Below are 22,408 nucleotides of genomic sequence, written 5' to 3' on the forward strand. Positions count from 1 at the left end.
TGTGAAATGTAGTTTTGTTGAAATTCTACTAACACTACTGAAAGCTGCTGTACTTTTGTCGTTAAAATGTGGTCTTTTGTGGTGTCTTATTGATGTAGACACGTTTAGTGGTTGATACATCTCTTTTTTTTCCTTCACAGGATTTTAAGCAACAACAAAATTCAGGAATTGAGGAATGGATCCTTCACCGGGCTGTCTACATTGGAAAGATTGTGAGTCTTATTATTTTTCAGAATATTCACATGTTTCCCACAAGCTCTGACCATGACGGAATCAACAATGAGTGTCATTTATGCCTTTCATCCCTGTTTCCCTGTATATGCATTTCAATTGTGGCCGGCACAAAAAAAGCAATAACACTGCAATGTGCCAATCGATATCAAGAATCATGTCTTGCTCTTCACATGCTCTTTGACGAGACACACATTCACTGCACATCTATTGCAACGTACAACCAGTCAGTACAGAAATTCTGCATGACAATCCAGTAGATTTAGAAGAATCAGGGGCCTTATGAAATGCACTTTGGCTTCATGCCAACAGAACATCCAGGTCACACAAAACCAGGAGGCATCCAGCACTTGGATGGCACTAGAGAGGGTTAAAAATAGGTATGGCCTCCGGGGTTAACTATTGTCGGACAATGGGATGCTCTTAGTAGGACCGTACTTCCGGAATGTGCCAGCATCTTTTCAGTGAGTCTAGAACAAACCCCCATCACCATTACCAGATATGCCATATTATAAACAGGGTGGTTCAATCCCTGAGTGCTGATTGGCTGAAAGCCGTGGTATATTTAAGCAATTAAGCACACAGGCACTGTTGGCGCGAGTGACTCTGATCTTACAATGGCTAGCCCCAAGTCGTTCTTTTTTCTTGTGCATTTTGCTATTTCGTTATTCGCCTCATGACCCCTACATGTTTTTTTGAATACAAACTTTCTTTTCCCAACTGTGGGACAGACTGTTTGTTCCCACACTTGGGACTCTGACTCTCTATTGGGTACACAGTCTTTTGGCCTCCCATCCTATTCTAACCAGCTCTCGTCGACTTTGTATTCATGTTACCTGATGGAAATGCTGTACAATATGATCTTGTTGCCATCTGATGCACATTCAGATGTTATACATTAGTACTGCAGAGCTCTCCCTGTCCTCTGCCGTGCCTTGATTGTATTACTGTTGATGATATCTGGAAATGTGCATTTACACCCTGGCCCATCTACTGTTGGTAGCCCCAAATCTGACTTGGTATCTGCTTCACTGTTTTCTGTCTTTTTAAAAGCCTGGCTTTTCTGCACGTTAACACTAGAAGCTTATTACCTAAACAAATTGATAAATTGAAAGTGTTGGTTCAAAGCTCCTATCCAGATGTGTTGGTCATTACTGAGATGTGGTTAAGGAAGAGCGTTTTGAATACTGATGTTAACCCTTTCTGGTTATAACCTTTTTCGGCAAGACAGATCTTCCAAAGGTGGGAGTGTGGCACTTTACCAAGGATCAACTAAAGTGCTCAGTTGTCTCCACCAAGTCTGTCCCCAAACAATTTGATTTGCTGACTTTGTGCATTTAAACTTTCAAATAGCTCTTTGTTGACTGTTGCTGGCTGCTATCGTCCTCCATCAGCACCGGCCTGTACCCTACCTGCCCTAAGCTCTCTCCTGGCCCGTTACACTAAATCTGAATTTGTCCTGCTTGGTGACCTAAACTGGGACATGCTTAAACCTGACCAAGTCCAAAAGCAATGGGAATCCCTAAATCTTTCTCAGATTATTACCAATCCCACAAAGTATGACTCCAAACACCCAGAAAAGGCTATTCTTCTTGATATTACCCATTAGGAGTATTTGTGAGGATATCAGTCTGGTGTTTTCTGTAATGACCTTAGTGATCACTGTTTTAAAAACTTTAATGAGCAATCCTTCCGTCATGAACTGGCCTCTGTAAAATGGTATAGAATCAGCTTGATCCCCTCTGTTGAAGTTGCTTGGACCTTCCTTTTTGATATTTTCAGTGGTATTGTTAACAAACATGCCCCATAAAGAAAATGAGAATTAAAAACAGGTTCAGCCCCTGCTTCGACCGTGATCTTGCAGAGTTACTCCACCTCAAGAATTGCATTTGGCGAAAGGCTCGCCACACGCATACTCAAGCTGACTGGTTCTTGTTCAGGCAAATGAAAAATAAGTGCAGGCTATCCGGAAGGCCAAATTTAGTTACTTTAAGGAGCAGTTCTCTCTCTGTAGGTCTAATCCCAAGAAGTTCTGGAAAACAGTTAAAGACCTGGAGAATAAACCCTCCTCCTCACAGCTGCCCATGTCCCTTAAAGTTGATGATGTGGTTGTTACTGACAAGAAGCGCATGGCTGGGCTCTTCTTCACTTCATTAAGTCAGGATTCATATTTGACTCAGCCATGCCTCCCTGCCCGTCCAACATTTCCTCATCTCCCATCCCTTCTAATGTGACTATCCTCGATGCTTCTCCCTCTTTTCTCCCTGCCCCGCAACAAAGTTTCTTTCTCCCTGCAGGCAGTCACTGAGTCCGAGGGGTTAAAGGAGCTACCGAAACTTGACCCCAAAAAACCATCTGGGTCAGATGGTTTAGACCCTTTCTTCTTTAACTCTTAGAACTACCCATCCCGGATCCGGTATATTTGTCATCAGCAACCGCTGAATAGCATACGAGAAAATATGAATATTCGTGAAATATAGCGAAACACAGCTTAGCCTTTTGTTAATCATCCTGTCGTCTCAGATTTTGAAATTATGCTTTACAGCGAAAGCAATACAAGCGTTTGTGTAAGTTTATCGATAGCCTAGCATAGCATTATGTACACTTAACATCAGGAAGCTTGGTCACAAATCAGAAAAGCAATCAAATGAACCGTTTACCTTTGATGATCTTCGGATGTTTTCACTCAAGAGACTCCCAGTTAGACAGCAAATGTTCCTTTTGTTCCATAAATATATTTTTTATATCCAAAAACTTGTCAATAATCAACTGACTAGCTTTCTTGATGTCTCTGGTATTCTCTCTGGTATGCAATCTGGTTTCCGCTCAGGTTTTGGATGTGTCATTGCAACCTGAAAGTTCCTCAATGACTTCACAATTGCCCTTGATTCTTAGCAATGTTGTGCTGCTATTTTTATTGACTTGGCCAAAGCTTTTGATATGGTTGATCATTCCATTCTTGTGGGCCAGCTAAGGAGTATTGATGTCTCTGAGGGGTCTTTGGCCTGGATTGCTAACTACTTCTCTCAAAGAGTGCAGTGTATAAAGTCAGAAAATCTGTTGTCTCAGCCTCTGCCTGTCACCAAGGCTCAATCCTAGGCCCCACACTTCTCAATTTACATCAACAACAGCTCAGGTAGTAGGAAGCAGATGATACAGTCTTACACTCAGCTGGCCCCTCCCCAGATTGTGTGTTAAATGCTGTGTTAAATGCTCTAAAACAAAGCTTTCTTAGTGTCCAACAAGCTTTCTCTACCCTGGGGCGGCAGGGTAGCCTAGAGCGTGTGACTAATAACCGGAAGGTTGCGAGTTCAAACCCCCGAGCTGACAAGGTACAAATCTGTCGTTCTGCCCCTGAACAGGCAGTTAACCCACTGTTCCTAGGCCGTCATTGAAAATAAGAATTTGTTCTGACTTGCCTGGTTAAATAAAGTTAAAATTTGTTCTGAACACCTCCAAAACAAAGTTCATGTGGTTTGGTTATAAGAATGCCCCTCTCCCCACAGGTGTGATTTATTACCTCTTGGGGTTTAGAGCTTGAGGTAGTCACCTAATACAATTACTAGGGAGTATGGCTAGACAGTACACTGTCCTTCTCTCAGCACATATCAAAGCTGCAGGCTAAAGTTAAGTCTAGACTTGGTTTCCACCCTGGTTCAGATGACCATCCTACCCTTGCTAGATTACAGAGACATCATTTATAGATCGGCAGGTGAGGGTACTTTCGAGCGGCTAGATGTTCTTTGCCATTCGGCCATCTGATTTGTGACCAACGCTCCTTATAGGACACATCACTGGTCATCTGTCTACCCGTCGCAAGACCCACTGGTTGATACTTATTTATTAAACCCTCTTAGGCCTCACTCCCTCCTATCTGAGATATCTACTGCAGCCCTCATCCTCCACATACCACACCCGTTCTGCCAGTCACATTCTGTTAAAGATCCCGAAGAACACGCATCCCTGGGTGCGAGGTCCCTCGTCTTTTCAGTTCGCTGCAGCTGGCGACTGGAACGAGCTGCAACAAACACTGTAACTGGGCAGTTTTATCCCAGTCTCTTCATTCAAAGACTCAATCGTGGACACTCTTACTGACAGTTGTGGCTGCTTCGCGTGATCTATTGTTGTCTCTACCTTGTCCTTTGTGCTGTTGTCTGTGCCCAATAATGTTTGTACCATGTTTTTGTGCTGCTACCATGTTGTGTTGCTACCATGTTGTCTTGCTACCATGTGTTGTCATGTGTTGCTGCCTTGCTATGTTGTTGTCTTAGGTCTCTCTTTATGTAGTGTTGTCTCTTGTTGTGATGTGTGTTTTGTCCTGTGTTTATATTAAACATTTGTATTTTTAATCCCCGCCCCCATCCCCGCAGGAGTCCTTTTGGTTGGCCGTCATTGTAAATAAGAATTTGTTCTTAACTGACTTACCTAGTTTAAATAAAAATAAAAATAAATAAAAATAAGGCATGAGGGGGTGTGGTGTATGGCCAATTGTGAAAGTATTCAGCCCCCCTTGGCATTTTTCCTATTTTTCTGCCTTACAACCTGGAATTAAATTTGATTTTTGGGGGGGATTGTATCATTTGATTTACACAACATGCCTACCACTTGAAGATGCTAAATATTTTTTATTGTGACACAAACAAGAAATAAGACAAAAAACTGCAAACTTGAGCGTGCGTAACTATTCACCCTCCAAAAGTCAATACTTTGTAGAGCCTCCTTTTGCAGCAATTATAGCTGTAAGTCTCTTGGAGTATGTCTCTAAAAGCTTGGCACTTCTAGCCACTGGGATTTTTGCCCATTCTTCAAGGCTAAACTGCTCCAGCTCCTTCAAGTTGGATGGGTTCCGCTGGTGTACAGCAATATTTAAGTCATACCACAGATTCTCAATTGGATTGAGGTCTGGGCTTTGACTAGGCCATTCCAAGACATTTAAATGTTTCCCCTTAAACCACTCAAGTGTTGCTTTAGCAGTATGCTTAGGGTCATTGTCCTGCTGGAAGGGAAACCTCAATCCCATATGGCTTTTTTTCTGGCCACTCTTCCGTAATGCCCAGCTCTGTGGAGTGTATGGCTTAAAGTGGTCCTATGGACAGATACTCCAATCTCCGCTGTGGAGCTTTGCAGCTCCTTCAGGGTTATCTTTGGTCTCTGTTGCCTCTGATTAATGCCCTCCTTGAGTTTTGGTGGGCGGCCCTCTCTTGGCAGGTTTGTTGTGGTGCCATATTCTTTCTATTTTCTTTTAATAACGGATTTAATGGTGCTCCGTAGGATATTCAAAGTTTCAGATACTTTTTGTATAACCCAAACGTGATCTGTACTTCTCCACAACTTTGTCCCTGACCTGTTTGGAGAGCTCCTTGGTCTTCATGGTGCCGCTTGATTGGTGGTGCACCTTGCTTAGTGGTGTTGCAGACTGGTGCCTTTCAGAACAGGTGTGTAAATATACTGAGATCATGTGACACTTAGATTGCACTCAGGTGGACTTTATTTAACTAATTATGTGACTTCTGAAGGTAATCGGTTGCACCAGATTGTATTTAGGTGCTTCATAGCAAAGTAGGTGAATACATGTGCACGCACCACTTTTTCATATTTATTCATTTACATTTTTTAAAACAAGTTATATTTTGAATTTCACCAATTTGGACTATTTTGTGTATTTTCATTCCATGAAATCCAAATAAATGTATATTTAAATTACAGGTTGTCATGCAACAACATAGGAAAAACGCCAAGGGGGATGTATACTTTTGCAAGGCACTGTACCACGTCAAAGGGCTGTTCTTAGCACAATGCAACACAGAGTGCCTAGATACACACCTTAGCCGTGGTATATTGGCCATACATCACAAACCCCAGAGGTGCCTTATTGCTGTAATACACTGGTAACCAAAGTAATTACAGCAATATAATTGTTTTGTCATACCCCTGTCATACGGTCTGATATACCACGGCTGTCAGCCAATCATCATTCAAGGCTCGAACCACCCCGTCTTAAACCACGGGTATGACAAAACATTCATTTGTACTGTTCTAATTATATTTGTAACCAGTTTATAATAGCAACAACACCTCTGGGGGTTGTGGTATATGCCCAATATGCCACAGCTAAGGGCTGTTCTTAAGCACAACGCAACGCAGAGTGCCTAGATACAGCCCTTAGCTGTGGCATATTGGTCATATACCACAACCCCCAGAGGTGTCGTTGCTATTATAAACTGGTTACAAATATAATATATTGGCAATATACCGCACCTCCTCGTGGCCTTTTTGCATGAATGAATATTGTGGACGTGCTATGTTAGACACGTGCTTTATTTATTATAGACTTGGTCCTTGTTCTATATTGCAGTTATGATGCAGAATCCAATCCGAGCTTGTTCCACACACCAGGAATTTCTTAGTGATTCCTAGTGATTCTAATGGGAGTAAAAATGATTCTGTGAGCTATTCTTACACCTGTTAGTGAGGATGAATTTAGCTTAGTTGAAAGTATACCAATTGCTTTGAGCTAGAGTGAGAGTTAGGAGGAGAGCAAAAGAAAGTAAGAGTGAAGGCTAGAGAGGAGCAACGCATAGAGGGGAGAGTAGGCCTGCTCTACTTTCTCTGCCTCCCTGTCAATAGGCAGCAAAGACATTTATTGAGGCGATGTGCTCTGTCAATATTGAGTGTGCTTCGGAACGATGGCGTGAGACTGCCGAAATTCATCGTTCCTGCCGCAGTGCAAAGCGTCTGTCTTTGGAGTTTGGAATCTCACCGCCCGTGTTTCCCCCGAGATTCCGAGGAAATGCTCTCGGCTCGTGTGTTGTGGACCTCTGGTGATTTATCGCTTTGGAATGGCTTCATGCAGATAAAATAACCAGACCATTAATAGCTTTTACCCAAGGCTACAGTAACAGATGACTGCATCGATGGGGAATTTTAAGGGCATATTTTCCATCAAATTTTCCCAGGTCTTGTTAAAAGGGTCAGGAATCTGCCCGTGGGAGGTACTTGAAACCTTTTTTGGCCGCAGTCAGTCATCTGGTATTGGTTCTGAAACCATAGCCAAGCGGTTGAAGGTTGGATAAAACTAACTCATCCCCTAATGTTGGGTCACAGTGATTTAAAGTTTGAGAGTTTTACCTAGAATGTACCTAGAGTTTTACCTAGGCTTAGATCTGCTTCAGAATATCACTGCACTGCAATGAGTGCACGTCATACTCCGTGGTTCTTTGAGTTACGCTTGGACTAGCCACATGCCTGATCTCACCTGACTCCCAAATTGTTTAGGGGTTTGGGGAGAGCTTCCCTCCTGGTTTTTATAAGTGGGTCAGATGCTAGAATTTCAGAGTGGAAGGCCGTAAGATAAACCAGGGTCTTTTTCTGACGCTAAGTGTAAATCGTCTTTGATCCTCCAACGCCGAGGAAGTCTTTTAGTGCTCTTTACTTCGTCTTAATGCATAGTATACGGCCAGTCGCTGCGGCTGGCGAGTTCATTCTCTGTGTGAAAGAACCGTGTAGCCAGTGGCACATCTACCTTAGAAAGTAGCTCCCATTGTACTCCCCCCCACCCATCCAGTGAAGCTCTTTGCTTTGTCATTCTAATGAAGCCAAGCCAAGGCTAGAGGTGTCGGCAGAGGGATTCACACACAATGCAAGCCCGGCCTCATGCTGAAGCATCCCTGCTTTTCTGCCTTCCAGCCCCCTCCCTCCTCATCCCCTCTCCCTCTCACCCTCTCTCATCCGACTACAAAAAATTATTCTGTGCCCTGGTCTGTTTGCATGCAGTGATGCGCTTGCAGTGATGCCCCCCCGCCAACCTTACTCCACACCCTCCCTCCTTTCTCAGACCTCAGCCCTCAAAAAGGGGGTTTCTCCTCTGCTTCAGGTCTATCTGTCTGTGTGCATTGGTGCGTTTTGGGATTTCAGCTGGTTGTGTGGCAGGCAGAGGGGGGAATTGATTAGCCCTCTTCAGCCATGGCCGTGAAATCTCAGGGTACTGTGGCAACAACAGTGTTTTGTGAGGGCCAAAGGTGCCCTGGCATGAGATGAGGTCCACTGAGTCCACATTATCACCCTCCTACACGGTAATATGAACCCAAGCCAGCTGCTGTCGCACGGTAATTCTCTCCCAAAACTGACACGGAGTCAAGACAGAGGGAATGGTTATTATTACAAATGAAGCAGGGATAATCTCTTGTTATTTGGAAGGACTGGAGGAGGTTTTGAGTTTCAAACGGAACCATTACTATGGGGAAGGACAGTATATGAGGAATGCTAGTCTTTTATGCATGTAAGAGAACTGTAAGATTGTGTACCTGTAGGTTATCAACATTGCATAAGATAACAGGTTTCAAGTTGTATTAGTCTTATGTACGGGATATGCATGGTATGTATCGTCCCATCTCGACTCCAAATAGCTTGTTCCATCTCATCCCACAGATGCTCAATTGGATTGAGATCTGGTGACTGGGCAGGCCACTGCAGTGAGATTAATTGACCGTCATGTCCGTGGAACCATACCTGAACAATCTTAGCCATGTGGCATGGTGTGCTATCCTGTTGAAAAACATGTATTTGCAGATGGATAAACTGCTGTCACGAAGAGGTGCACCTGATTGACAATGTTCAGATATCCTGTGGCATTCAAACCTGCTCCACTTTTATCAAGGGGCCCAATGTGTGAGAACCCACCCCACACCATCACCCCACCACCATCTGTCTGCAATGTTGACACGCGGTGTGATGGATGCATGTGGTTTTCTCCATACCCAAGTCCTGCCATCAGCGTGAAACAGCAGGAACCGGGATTCAACAGACCAGGCAATGTTTTTGGAATTCTTCAGTGTCCGGTGTTTTTGTTCCTTTCGTCCACTGCAAATGCAGTTTCTTGTTATTTTTTAGCTGAAAGAAGTGGAACTCTGTAAGATCCTCGGCTGCCATACCCCGTTCATGTCAAGCTACGATGAGTTGTGCATCATTTTTGGGGTCTTTGGGCACTAAAGTTGGACTGGAGTGTCAGTTGACTAACTGTTGCTCTGCACAATTTGTGTCAGCCTCCTTTGTCCTCTTATCAATCAATTACTTGTTTTCGACCACTGACCTACCATTGGCTGGATGTCGTTTGGGTTTTGGACCATTCTTGATACACACGGGAAACTGTTGAGCGTGAAAAACCCAGAAGAGTTGCAGTTCGACACCTGGCACCTGCTACCATATGTTCAAAGGCACTTACATCTTTTGTGTTGCCAATCCATTCACCCCCTGAACTGCACACATACACCATCCTTGTCTCAGTTGTCTTAAGGCTTAAAAATATTTCTTTAACCTGTCTCCTCCCATTCATCTACACCAGTGGGTCCCAAACGTTTTATAGGTCTGTACCCCTTCAAACATTCAACCTCCAGCTGCGTACCCCCTCTAGCACCAGGATCAGCGCACACTCAAATTATTTTTTTGCCATCATTGTAAGCCTGTCACACACACACACACACACACACACACACACTATACAATATATTTATTAAACATAAGAATGAGTGTGAGTTTTTGTCACAACCCGGCTCCTGGGAAAGTGACTAAGAGCTCATATAGGACCAGGGCACAAATAATAATCAATAATGTTGGTCTTTATTTAGCCATCTTACATATAAAACTGTGAATAACTTACCACGGGTTAATGACAAGGGCGTGCTTGAAAGGATGCACATAACTCTGCAATGTTGAGTTGTATTGGAGAGAGTCTCCATCTTAAATCATTTTCCACACACAGTCTATGGCTGTATTTAGTTTTCATGCTAGTGAGGGCAGAGAATCCACTCTCACATAGGTATGTGATTGCAAAGGGCATCAGTGTCTTAACAGCTCGATTTGCCAAGGCAGGATACTCTGAGCGCAGCCCAATCCAGAAATCTGTCAGCGGCTTCTGAGGCTCTCTTGTTCAGATATCGGTAAGTAGACTGGAGGCAGAGCATGAAAGGGATAACGAATCAAGTTGTTTGTGTCGTCCGTTTCGGGACAGTACCTGCGTTATTGCGTACCCAGCTCAGTGGTGTGCTTTGCTATATCACATTTGACATTGTCTGTAAGTCTGAGTTTATTTGCACACAAACATCATACAATTATTGAAAGAACTGTGTGTTGTCCTTGTTAATGCAGGCAGAAAAGAGCTCTAACTTCTTAATCATAACCTCAATTTTGTCCCGCACATTGAATATAGTTGCAGAGAGTCCCTGTAATCCCATATTCAGATTATTCAGGCGAGAAAAAACATCACCCAGATCGGGCAGTCATGTGAGAAACTCGTCATCATGCAAGTAGTCAGACAAGTGATAATTGTTTTCAGTAAAGAGAAATTTAAGCTCATCTCTCAAAGCGCTACATGGTCGCTGCCCATATCATTGCATAATGCAGAAAATACACGAGGGTTCAGGGGCCTTGCATTAACAAAGTTAACCATTTTTACTGTAGTGTCCAAAACGTCTTTCAAGCTGTCAGGCATTCCTTTGGCAGCAAGAGCCTCTCGTGGATGCTGGAGTGTTCCCAAGTGTCGTCGGGAGTAACTGCTTGCACCCGCGTTACCACTCCACTGTGTCTCCCTGTCATGGCTTTTGCGCCTTCAGTACAGATACCAACACATCTTGACCACCAAAGTCCATTTGATGTCACAAAGCTATCCAGCACTTTAAGAAACATCCTCTCATGTTGTCCTGGTTTCCAGTGGTTTGCAGAAGAGGATCTCTTCCTTAATTGACCCCCCATAAACGTAACGGATATATACCAGGAGCTGTGCCAAGCCCGCCACGTCTGTTGACTCATCCAGCTGTAACGCATATAATTCACTGGCTTGTATGCGAAGCAGTAATTGTTTCAAAACATCTCCTGCCATGTCACTGATGCGTCGTGAAATTGTTGTTTGATGAAGGCATTGTCTGTATAGTTGGTTTGGCCTTTCCCCCCAGCATTGTCCCAGCATTATCCCAGCATTGTCACAGCATTGTCCCAGTCATATCTGCAGCAGCAGGAAGTATTAAGTCCTCCACAGTAGTATGGGGCTTGCCTGTCCTAGCCACTCGGTATCTCACCATATAAGACACTTCTAGCCCATTCTTATTAGTGGTATCTGTTGCTATTATACATGTCATACTACTCTAGTAGTCTTAATTCTCGCTCAAATTCCCGTGGCTTAGTTTTTCGAATTGCCATCTTTCATTTCTAAATGTCTGCGCAAGAGTGAAGGTTTCCCGCAAGAGAGTAACAGTTAATGTGATTGGATGTTGATTATTTGACTAGGCTACCTGTATTTGACATTGTTGTTATTTCGCTGAACACTAGATGGTTTTAATTTAACATTTTTGGGCAGTGAAAGGAGCCTACTCAGTCGAGGGGAAAAAACTCACACAAATGTATAGCCCTGCTGGAAAATATAAATGTACTGTTTGAAAATGTAAAGAACATTTTAAAAAATGTTTATAAAATAAATATTTGCTGTTCGCCCGACGGCGGTGTACGCGCAATGCCGTCGGGGGTACGGCAAATACTCCAGTTTGGGAATACCTCATCTACACTGTTTTGAAGTGGATTCAACAGGTGACATCAATAAGGGATCATAGCTTTCACCTGGTCAGTCTGTTGTGGAAAGAGCAGGTTTCTTCATGTTTTGTACACTGTGTGTATGTCTGTGTGGGTGTGTGCTAAGGTGTGGAGAATCAGAGCAGGTGGTCAGTCCAGTTCCAGTGTTCAGCAGTCGGATGTCTTGTAGATACCAACAGGCTCAGAGACAGATTCTATCAGACTTTATGCTCCGATATGGTCTTCCCGACGGTAAGCTAGAGAACAACTTGTGGATGGGGTGTGTGGGGACTTTGATGGCGCTGCGTGCCTTTCACAGGCACCGTTTTTAGTTGATGTCCTGGATGGGTGAGGGCACGGTCCCAGTGATATGCTGGTCTGTTTTCGCCACTCGCTGAAGGGCCTTGTGGATGGTGCAATTCCCATACCAGGCCATGATGCAACCGGTCAGGAAGCTCTCTGTGATGCAGTGGCAGTATTTGGACAGGACCTGGGGGCGCATGCAGAATTTCTTCAGCCGCCTTAGGAAGTAGAGACGCTGTTGCACCCTCTTGACAAGGGGTGGTGTTGGTCCACGACAAGTCCTCGACGTGGATGACGAGGAACTTAAAAACTCGTGACTCTCTACTTAGGGCTGTTGCAGTGACTGCTAGTGACGATTTTATATGTATATATATATATATATGGAATAAATGACAATTACAACAATACTGAATGAACAACTTTTTAACTTAATATAATACATAAATAAAATCAATTTAGTCTCAAATAAATTATGAAACATGTTCAATTTGGTTTAAATAATGCAAAAACACAGTGTTGGAGAAGAAAGTAAAAGTGCAATATGTAAGAAAGCTAACGTTTCAGTTCCTTGCTCAGAACATGAGAATATATGAAAGCTGGTGTTTCCTTTTAACATGAGTCTTCAATTTTCCCAGTTAAGAGGTTTTAGGTTGTAGTTTATTATAGGACTATTTCTCTTTTTACCATTTGTATTTCATAGACCTTTGACTATTGGATGTTCTTATAGGCACTTTAGTATTGCCAGCCTAATCTCGGGAGTTAATAGGCTTGAAGGCATAAACAGAGTTGTGCTTCAAACATTGCTAAGAGCTGCTGGCAAATGCACCTAATAAGTGCTGTTTGAATGAATGCTTACGAGCCTGCTGCTGCCTACCACCGCTCAGACTGCTCTATCAAATCATAGACTTAATTATAGTATAATAAACACACAGACATACGAGCCTTAGGTCATTTAATATGGTCAAATCCGGAAACAATAATTTAAAAAACAAAACGTTTATTATTTCAGTGAAATACGGAACCTTTACGTATTTTATCGAACGGGTGGCAACCATAAGTCTAAATATTGCTGTTACATTGAACAACCTTCAATGTTATGTCATAATTATGTAAAATTCAGGCAAATTAATTACGGTCTTTGTTAGGAAGAAATAGTCTTTTTTAGCTGCTCGTATTAAGCGCATGCTCTGCTATAAAACCAAAGTAGCCTAAAAAACGGATGGTGGGGAAGCGCGCAGCCTCCATTCACTATTCTAGTGCATACAGGTTACATAGATTTTTTTTGCCCCTGTTCCTGCCAATTTGATAACGGGTCATTCTAAATCCAAACTAATTTGACATATTAGTAAAGACAAGAATATATTGATTATAGTCTGATGGTTGAAAATATGATCACTTGATGAGAGAATAGCTGTGCAGCCTGAGGCAAGGAGCAGAGCGCAATATGTTTTTTTGCTACTTTCTCAAATCACCGATAGTCGCATCATGCAGCCCATATATGTTTTCTAATACATTATACGGTTGCTCTCATTCACAACTAAAGTTGCCCAATATTGCTAAATCTAGGACCTGTTTCAAATGACAATTTCTAAGCTCAACATAGCCACTTCATAGTCAAACCATCTCTGTAATAGGAAACATATACATTCTATTTCATTCAGTTTAGCGCAAGTATATTCTTCTTACTATAAAATGTTATAAAATAATGGCATATCTTGTCAGCTAAATGGGTCTGCAGGTAGCCTAGTAGTTAGAGTGTTGGGCCAGGAAACGAAAGGTTGCTGAATCGAATCCCCGAGCTGACTAAGGTTCTGCCCCTGAACAAGGCAGTTAACCTGCTGTTCCTAGGCTGTCATTGTAAATAAGAATGTGTTATTAACTGTGAAATAAAGGTTAAATTTAACAAATGAACAAACCTATGGCATGGCGCATAGCCAGATAACATACAGTAGGCCCACTCCTATTCTGTTCTGAAATACATTTTCTTCATTTCGACCTGACTAAAATAAAGAATGGATTCATTGTGATGGTGTGTGATCAATTATTTTATTAGACAGTTTTTAATGTAGATGTTCTAAAGGGGCTAAACCTGTTTATGTTAATTAACGGTCAATCTATTGCATAACAATAACCGCCTGACAAAATGTTATGACCGCAACAGCCCTATCTCTACTGCAGTCCCGCTGAAGTCAATAATCAACTCTCATGGTCACCCTCCTATACAGTAATATGAACCCAAGCCCTGTCGCACAGTAATTCTCTCCCAAAGCTGACACGGAGTCAAGACAGAGGGAATGGTTATTATTACAAATGAAGCAGGGATAATCTCTTGTTATTTGGAAGGACTGAGGAGGTTTTGAGTTTCAAACGGAACCATTGCTATGGGGAATGACAGTATATGAGGAATGCTGGTCTTTTATGCATGTAAGAAACCTGTGAAGATTTTTTGTAATTGTAGGTTATCAACGTTGCAAAAGATACACTCAAGTTAAACGTATAAAAAAGTATGGTGTGGGAGATTTTCCGTTTGTTCCTCACTGAACTGGACTCCGGTGGAGTGAGAACTCTCCACGTTGAGAATGAGTGTGATCTTGTGTTCTGTTTTTGTTTCAGTAGACAGACTTTTTTTAACATCAGCAATTTCTCGTGATTGTAACATCAATGTTCACCTTGAAAATAAACTTTGTGCCAGATTTGGTAGAGTATACGTATTCGACACCTGCCAAAGAAACTTCAACTTTTATATACTTTAATATTACTTGTGGCAGATGAAAATTGAAGAGACTTAATATTTTCCAACATCCAAATCACAAGCTTATAATGTTTGTCAGTAGCTGCTGCGCTCTTATATCAAACAGTGCATTTGGCTGTGTTTCTACATCTTTCCAAAATGGCTGCAGAGGCTTCTACAGAATCTCAGGTTCGATCTAATCAGCGCACAAGGATAATTCCCTAAAAGGGAACAAGGGAATCCCCTAAAGTACTCTGAGGTAAATTAATTCAGATTTCATTATCCAGTCATTTACATTTTAGCATGGCAAGCAGGCCTAGCGTGTTCTTGCAAAGGGAGTTTGAAATGTGCCAGGTAGTTTGTGGTCGGCAGTTTTGGAACCTGAGGGGAGTTGGGATAGGTTGCACGCGGTCTACCTCCACCACTACCTGACTCTTCCCACAAGTTATTCTGCTTCTCTAAAAGGAAATCTCAAATGGTTTAATATTCTGTACTTTTACTGATAATTCTGCCAGTGCAGTGACAAAGGTGATAGTGTTGAATTTGTACAATTTAGTTTTTTCAATACATGGATGCCACCCCAGAATTTTTATCTTAGTCATGTCTGTGACAACTTGACAGTCAATCAGTAGAAGATGTAGGTCAACCAGCTTCGTAAACAACTGACAAAAAAAGATCAGAAACAAAACCTTTCAGTGACTCGCTTAACGTAATCCACCAAACAAAGACCATTGTTTCCCCCGTCTAAGACGCCACAGAACCGATCACGCCAAGCTGTCATTTTGGGAAAACCACAGAACGACCATTAGGAATTGGAATCACATAAAATTCTGAATTTCAGTTTGAAACGAGTTCAGAAAAATTGGTTCACTGTTTCACCCTTTGACAGCATTCCAGCACTACTCTTTGAGGAAATGGAAGGATCAGTAGATTGGGATTGGCTTTGGTGCTAAACTGTGGGCTGCCCCCACTGGCGTTTGACACCGGTCATTTAGCTGGCACCGGCCCCACCTTGGTATCATCAAGCCTAATCAAAGCATGGATAAATGTGAACCAAAATTGTGCCTTGTTGAACACCGTCCCCCAGAGTCTATTCCATAACTTGTGACACTTTGCCCCTCGGTTGATTTACTATGGTCACCAACATGAAACAGTTGGGTCAAGAGCACAGCTAGTGTTGACAAAGGCAACAGCAGCATTTCAAAGTGAAACTTTGATGGTATTTAGAGGGGAGAACAGAATTGGCCGGGGACAAATTATTAGTAGGGTTAAAGGTACCATCCGGCACAGTAAGCAAGTACAAAGATCCTCTCTCTTTTTCTGGCCTCTTACAGGTGGTCCAAGGTGATCCATTTGTGCCTCGCATTTGTTGCATTCTTTAAACCTTTTTTTGACAGCGAGTCGTACTGAGACCAAGGTCTCTTTCACAGATTGCCTATATAGACATCAATACACACTACATACATCAATAATACATTATACACATCAATATGCACATCAATACACTAAAAGCAATACACAATCATACAAATCAAACACATTATTTAGTAAAAAGGCTCTCAATCAGCCTTTTTTAATTGCCATGGAGGCACCAATTCATAACATTTTGAAGATCATTCTTTTTTTTGGCCTTACCCCTTTTCCATTTGTCTTTCAACACTCCTCTACAGGAAAGCCAATTTTGCCAATGCACATCAAAAGCAATAGCTTGGCTCCTATGATCCATGTGTGGCCCTGTCTCCCAATCCCCCTCCAGCCAGATGACAGCTACTGAACATCAAACAGCCCAGTCACAGTTACCCAGTGGCCTTTGTATGGGGGATCAGGTGGCGACCTGCGAGGTCTTTAAAAACACAGATCGTAATGAGTGACTCGGCAGTGGTGGCGCAGGTGAGCGCTAGGTGCTAGCAGGTATCTGTGACCGTGCTGCCTCGAACTCAGTCCAGGGCGAAGCGGGGTGGGGAGCCTTTGTGTGTGGGGCCCCTGGAGACCCATGGCTGTCAGTTACTGGGCTGAGGAGGCTTGATTGGGGGGTCTAGTGTCCCTGCCAGAGGTGTCTGAGTAGGTGAGAGTCCCACAGGATATGGGGAAATTGGTGGCCGTTGCAGTTATATTGTCTATAAAGAAGTACAATACAAGTACCATAGCACCAGGGGTCAACGGGGTGAGTTAGCGTCAGTGGGATTTCATTTTAAGGACAGTCATACATTTTGCTAAAATTGTACCCCAAAACTGGCTCTTGGGTGTAGGCCTTACTCTTTGACTTTGTTGTCTCTGAATGTACAGTACATTCGGAAAGTATTCAGACCCCTTGAGTTCCTCCACATTTTGTTACCTTACAGCCTTATTCTGAAATTGATTAAATGAATGTTTTTCCTCCTCAATCTACACACACTACCCCATAACCACAAAGCAAAATCTGTTTTGTTAGACATTTTTGCAAATGTATTAAAAATAAAAACAAGTATTCAGACCCTTTGCTATGACTCGAAATTGAGCTCAGGTGCATCTTGTTTCCATTCGTCATCCTTGATTGGAGTCCACCTGTGGTAAATTCAAATGATTGGACATGATTTGAAAAGGCACACACCTGTCGGTAAAAGGCACATGACAGCCCGCTTGGAGTTTGCCAAAAGGCACATAGAGGACTCAGACCATAAGAAACAAGAATCCCCTTGGCCTGAATGCCAGGGGTCACGTCTGGAGGAAACCTGGCACCCTCCCAACGGTGAAGCATGGTGGTGGCAGCAGCATCATGCTGTGGAGATGTTTTTCAGTGGCAGAGACTGGAAGACTAGTCAGCATCGAGGGAAAGATGAACGGAGCAAAGTACAGAGAGATCATGGATGAACACCTGTTCAAGAATACTCAGGACCTCAGACTGGGGGGCAAAGTTTCACCTTCCAACAGGACAACAACCCTAAGCACACAGCCAAGACAATGCTGGAGTGGCTTCGGGACAAGTCTCTTAATGTCCGTGAGTGGCCCAGCCAGAGGCCGAACTTGAACACAATTGAACATCTCTGGAGAGACCTGAAAATAGCTGTGCAGCGACGCTCCCCATCCAACCTAAAAGAGCTTGAGAGGATCTGCAGAGAAGAATGGGAGAAACTCCCCAAATACAGGTGTACCAAGCTTGTAGCGTCATATCCAAGAAGACTAAAAGCTGTAATCGCTGCCAAAGGTGCTTCAACCAAGTACTGAGTAAAAGGTCTGAGGGCTTCTGTAAAATGTGATATTAATGTTTTTTATAATTTGGTTTCTAAAAACCTGTTTTTTGCTTTGTCATTATGGGGTATTGTGTGTAGATTGATAGGAAAAAGGCTGTAACCTAACAAAATGTGGAAAAAGTCAAGGGAATAATAGGTCGACCGATTAAGTTCATGGCGATCGGAAATCGGTATTTTTGGACGCAGATTTTTGCATAATTTTTTTTATTTTACAACTTTATTTAATGAGCCAAGTCAGTTAAGAAAACTGTGTCACTTCTCTTGCGTTCATTGCACGCAGAGTCAGGGTATATGCAACAGTTTGGGCCGCCTGGCTCGTTGCGAACTAATTTGCCAGAATTTTACGTAATTATGACAAAACATTGAAGGTTGTGCAATGTAACAAGAGTATTTAGACTTAGGGATGCCAGCCGTTGTATAAAATACGGAACGATTCCGTATTCCACTGAAGGAATAAACGTTTTGTTTTCGAAGTGATAGTTTCCGGATTCAACCATTTTATTGACCGAAGGCTCATATTTCTGTGTGTTATTATATTATAATTAAGTCTATGATTTAATAGAGCAGTCTGACTGAGCGGTGGTAGGCACCAGCAGGCTTGTAAGCATTCATTCAAACAGCACTTTCGTGAGTTTTGCCAGCAGCTCTTCGCAATGCTTCAAGCATTGAGCTGTTTCAGACTTCAAGCCTATCAACTCCCGAGATTATGTTCCTGGTTCGAGCCCAGGCTGGAGCGAGGAGGGGGACGGAAGCTATACTGTTACACTGGCAATACTAAAGTGCCTATACGAACATCCAATAGTCAAGGGTATATGAAATACAAATCGTATAGAGAGAAATAGTCCTATAATTCCTATAATAACTACAACCCAAAACTTCTTACCTGGGAATATTCAAGACTCGTGTTAAAAGGAACCACCAGCTTTCATATGTTCATGTTCGGAGCAAGGAACTTAAATGTTAGCTTTCTTACATGGCACATATTGCACTTTTACTTTCTTCTCCAACACTTTGTTTTTGCATTATTTAAACCAAATAGAACATGTTTAATTATTTATTTGAGGCTAAATTGATTTTATTGATGTATTATATTAAGTTAAAATAAGTGTTAATTCAGTATTGTTGTAATTGTCATTATTAGAAATACATAGCAAAAATCGAACCGATTTTAATCGGTATCGGCTTTTTTTGGTCCTCCAATAATCGGTATCAGTATCGGCGTAGAAAAATCATAATTGGTCGACCCCTAGTCTGAATACTTTCCGAATGCACTGTACAAAGCTCTTATACAATCACCGGCCAGTTTTTATTAGGTACACCCATCTAGTACCGAGTCGGACCACCCTCTGCTTCCAGAACAGACTGAATTCTTCGGGGCATTCTACAAGGTGTCGGAAACGTTCCACAGGGATGTTGGTCCATGCTGACGGGATGACATCATGTAGTTGCTGCAGATTGGACGTCGGTACATTCATGCTGTGAACAGCCTGTTCCATCTCATCCCAAAGACGCTCTATTGGGTTGAGGTCTGGGGGCTGACCAGGCCACCCAAGTAAACTGAACTCACTGTCATGTTCCAGGCAATGTTTTTCCAGTCCTCAGTTGTCCAGTGTTGGTGATCATGTGCTCACTGGAGCTGCCGCTTCTTTTTTTTGTCCCCAGATGTCAGAAACATTATCGAGTGTACCATTCATTCTATAAATCAACCTTTCATCTGAAGCTGTTTCTGCCAAGGCTATGTACCATTCGTTAAATGAGGGAGGGTTCTTCTCCCTCCAGTGTCTCAGTATGACTCTTTTCGCTGTGGTTAGAGCAGCGTTTAGCCAGTTTAAACATGAGCTTCTCAGTCTATCAACATCTTTAGTGATATTCAGTAATGGCAAAGCAGGATTTGCAGGTAATCTTTTCCATTACATTCTGCCAAAAGGTATGCAAGCTCGGACAGTTACAGATCATATGGATTATGTCACCTGTACTTGACTGACATCTCCAGCATAGACTGGATTCTATCAAACCTATTCTGTTCAACCTCAGAGGAGTCCTATAAATCCTATTGAACACTTTCAATGTAATCAGTTTGGACCGGGCATCTCTCATAGGGAGGAGCATCTGTTGTGCTATAATATTCCATTCCTCCGCTCCAAAAGATATCTCCCTGGTCTTTTTCCCTTACAAGTTCCGTTCAATCCACCTATAAGATGGCTATATAGAAACCGTGCCGTATGTGGTAATTAGCAAAGGATTGCTATCTTAAGACTTATATCAGAATTGACATGGAATTTGTTGTTATTCTGTCCTACCTTAAGCACACAATGTCTAAACTGGAGATATCTCTAAAAGTCTTGTTTCTGTCAATTATACTTGGACCTTAGTTATTCAAAAGAGGTAAACGCGTATTCTTGAAATAGACAACCAATGTTCTTTATCCCCTATCTATTCCAATCTTTCCAGAAGACCACATGTCCCCCTATTTTCAATTTAGGGTTGTTCCATAACAAAACAGAGCTTGTCAGGAAAGGTAAAGATTTCTCTTTCTTATGAATCTGACTCCATATATTATTGTACGGGACATTATTGGATTCTGCAGTCCCACCTTTTGTTGACTCAAATAATCTGATGCTCCGAATGGGGCATTCAATTCCATGTCCTCCAAAATTGGCCTATTAGAATTTTCAGTAAAGAGAGCGCCTATTTGGGCAGCTACTGAGTCTTCTTGATATGATGACATGTTAGGGAGCTTTAATCCTCCCTTCTCAGTCGTTGCCTGTAGTCTCGCTAGTTTCACCCTGGCCTTTTTACCGGCCCATACAAACGTACTAATCATTTTGTCTATGGATTTAAAGGTATAGACCGGTATGAACACTGGTAATATGAGGAGCTATGACTGTCTTTTATAACCTGTTTCCTACCCCATAATGAGATTTGTAGCTTATCCCAGCTCTTAAACTGGAGTTTAATTTTGTTCAGTAGTGGGTCAAGGTTTTATGAAGTCATGTTCTCCAGACCAGGATTTAAAGCGATCCCCAGGTACCTCAAGTTTTTAGAGACCCATTGAAACCTCCAGTCTGCATGAAGCAGTAGTTTATTCTCCCTACCTCCTATATTAACCCCTTTGATTGACTGATGCAGCCTAATGGCTTCAGGCAAATGGTTTTAATGCTATAATAAACAGGGGAGGCGAGAGACAGTTGCCTTGTCCTACTAAAAATGGAGATGATCATAGTCTGTTAGTGACTAAATGTTGTTTTTTTTACCACTTTTTCTCCCTAATTGTGTGGATTCCATTTGGTAGTTAGTCTTGTCTCATCGCTGCAACTCCCGTACAGAACTCAGGAGAGGCGAAGGTCGAGAGCTGTGCATCCTCCGAAACAGAACCCAGACAAGCCGCACTGCTTCTTGACACAATGCCAGCTGCACCAATGTGTCGGAGGAAACACCGTACACCTGGCAACCAACAGAGCCTGGACTCGAACCAGGATGCGATGCAGTGCCGTAGACCGCTCGGGAGGACCTCGTTGTACATACAGTTGAAGTCAGAAGTTTACATACACCTTTGCCAAATACATTTAAACTCAGTTTCTCAATTCCTGACATTTAAACCTAGTAAAAATTCCCTGTCTTAGGTCAGTTAGGATCACCACTTTATATTAAGAATGTGAAATGTCAGAATAATAGTAGAGAGAATGATTCATTTCAGCTTATATTTATTTCATTACATTCACAGTGGGTCAGAAGTTTACATACACTCAATTAGTATTTGGTAGCATTGCTTTTAAATTGTTTAACTTGGATCAAATGTTTCGGGGAGCCTTCCACAAGCTTCCCACAATACGTTGGGTGAATTTTGGCCCATTCCTCCTGACAGAGCTGGTGTAACTGAGTCAGATTTGTAGGCCTCCTTGCTCGCACACTCTTTTTCAGTTCTGCCCACAAAATGTCTATAGGATTGAGGTCAGAGCTTTGTGATGGCCACTCCAATACCTTGCCTTTGTTGTCCTTACGCCATTTTGCCACAACTTTGGAAGTATGCTTGGGGTCATTGTCCATTTGGAAGACCCATTTGCGACCAAGCTATAACTTCCTGACTGATGTCTTGAGATGTTGCTTCAATATATCCACATAATTGTCCTGCCTCATGATGCCATATATTTTGTCAAGTGTACTAGTCCCTCCTGCAGCAAAGAACCCCCACAACATGATGCTGCCACCCTCGTGCTTCATGGTTGGGAGGGTGTTCTTCGTCTTGCAAGCCTCCCCCTTTTTCCTCCAAACAGTTCTAATTTAGTTTCATCAGACCGGAGCACATTTCTCCAAAAAGTATGGTCTTTGTCCCCATGTGCAGGTGCAAACCGTAGTC

The 22,408-nt window shown here is 42.5% G+C and overlaps 1 protein-coding gene across 1 annotated transcript in view; it reads left to right on the top strand.

Moving 5' to 3' along the window:
• The window catches only part of LOC118391976 (adhesion G protein-coupled receptor A3-like), a 63,752-nt gene that overhangs the window by 15,677 nt on the left and 25,667 nt on the right, over positions 1 to 22,408 (top strand). The window contains exon 2 of the mRNA XM_035783504.2: positions 141 to 212. Coding sequence (XP_035639397.1) covers positions 141 to 212 — 72 coding nt within the window. The remainder of the gene's footprint in view (positions 1 to 140; positions 213 to 22,408) is intronic.

This window comes from Oncorhynchus keta, chromosome 13, assembly GCF_023373465.1.
Source record: "Oncorhynchus keta strain PuntledgeMale-10-30-2019 chromosome 13, Oket_V2, whole genome shotgun sequence".
Lineage (NCBI taxonomy): Eukaryota > Metazoa > Chordata > Actinopteri > Salmoniformes > Salmonidae > Oncorhynchus > Oncorhynchus keta.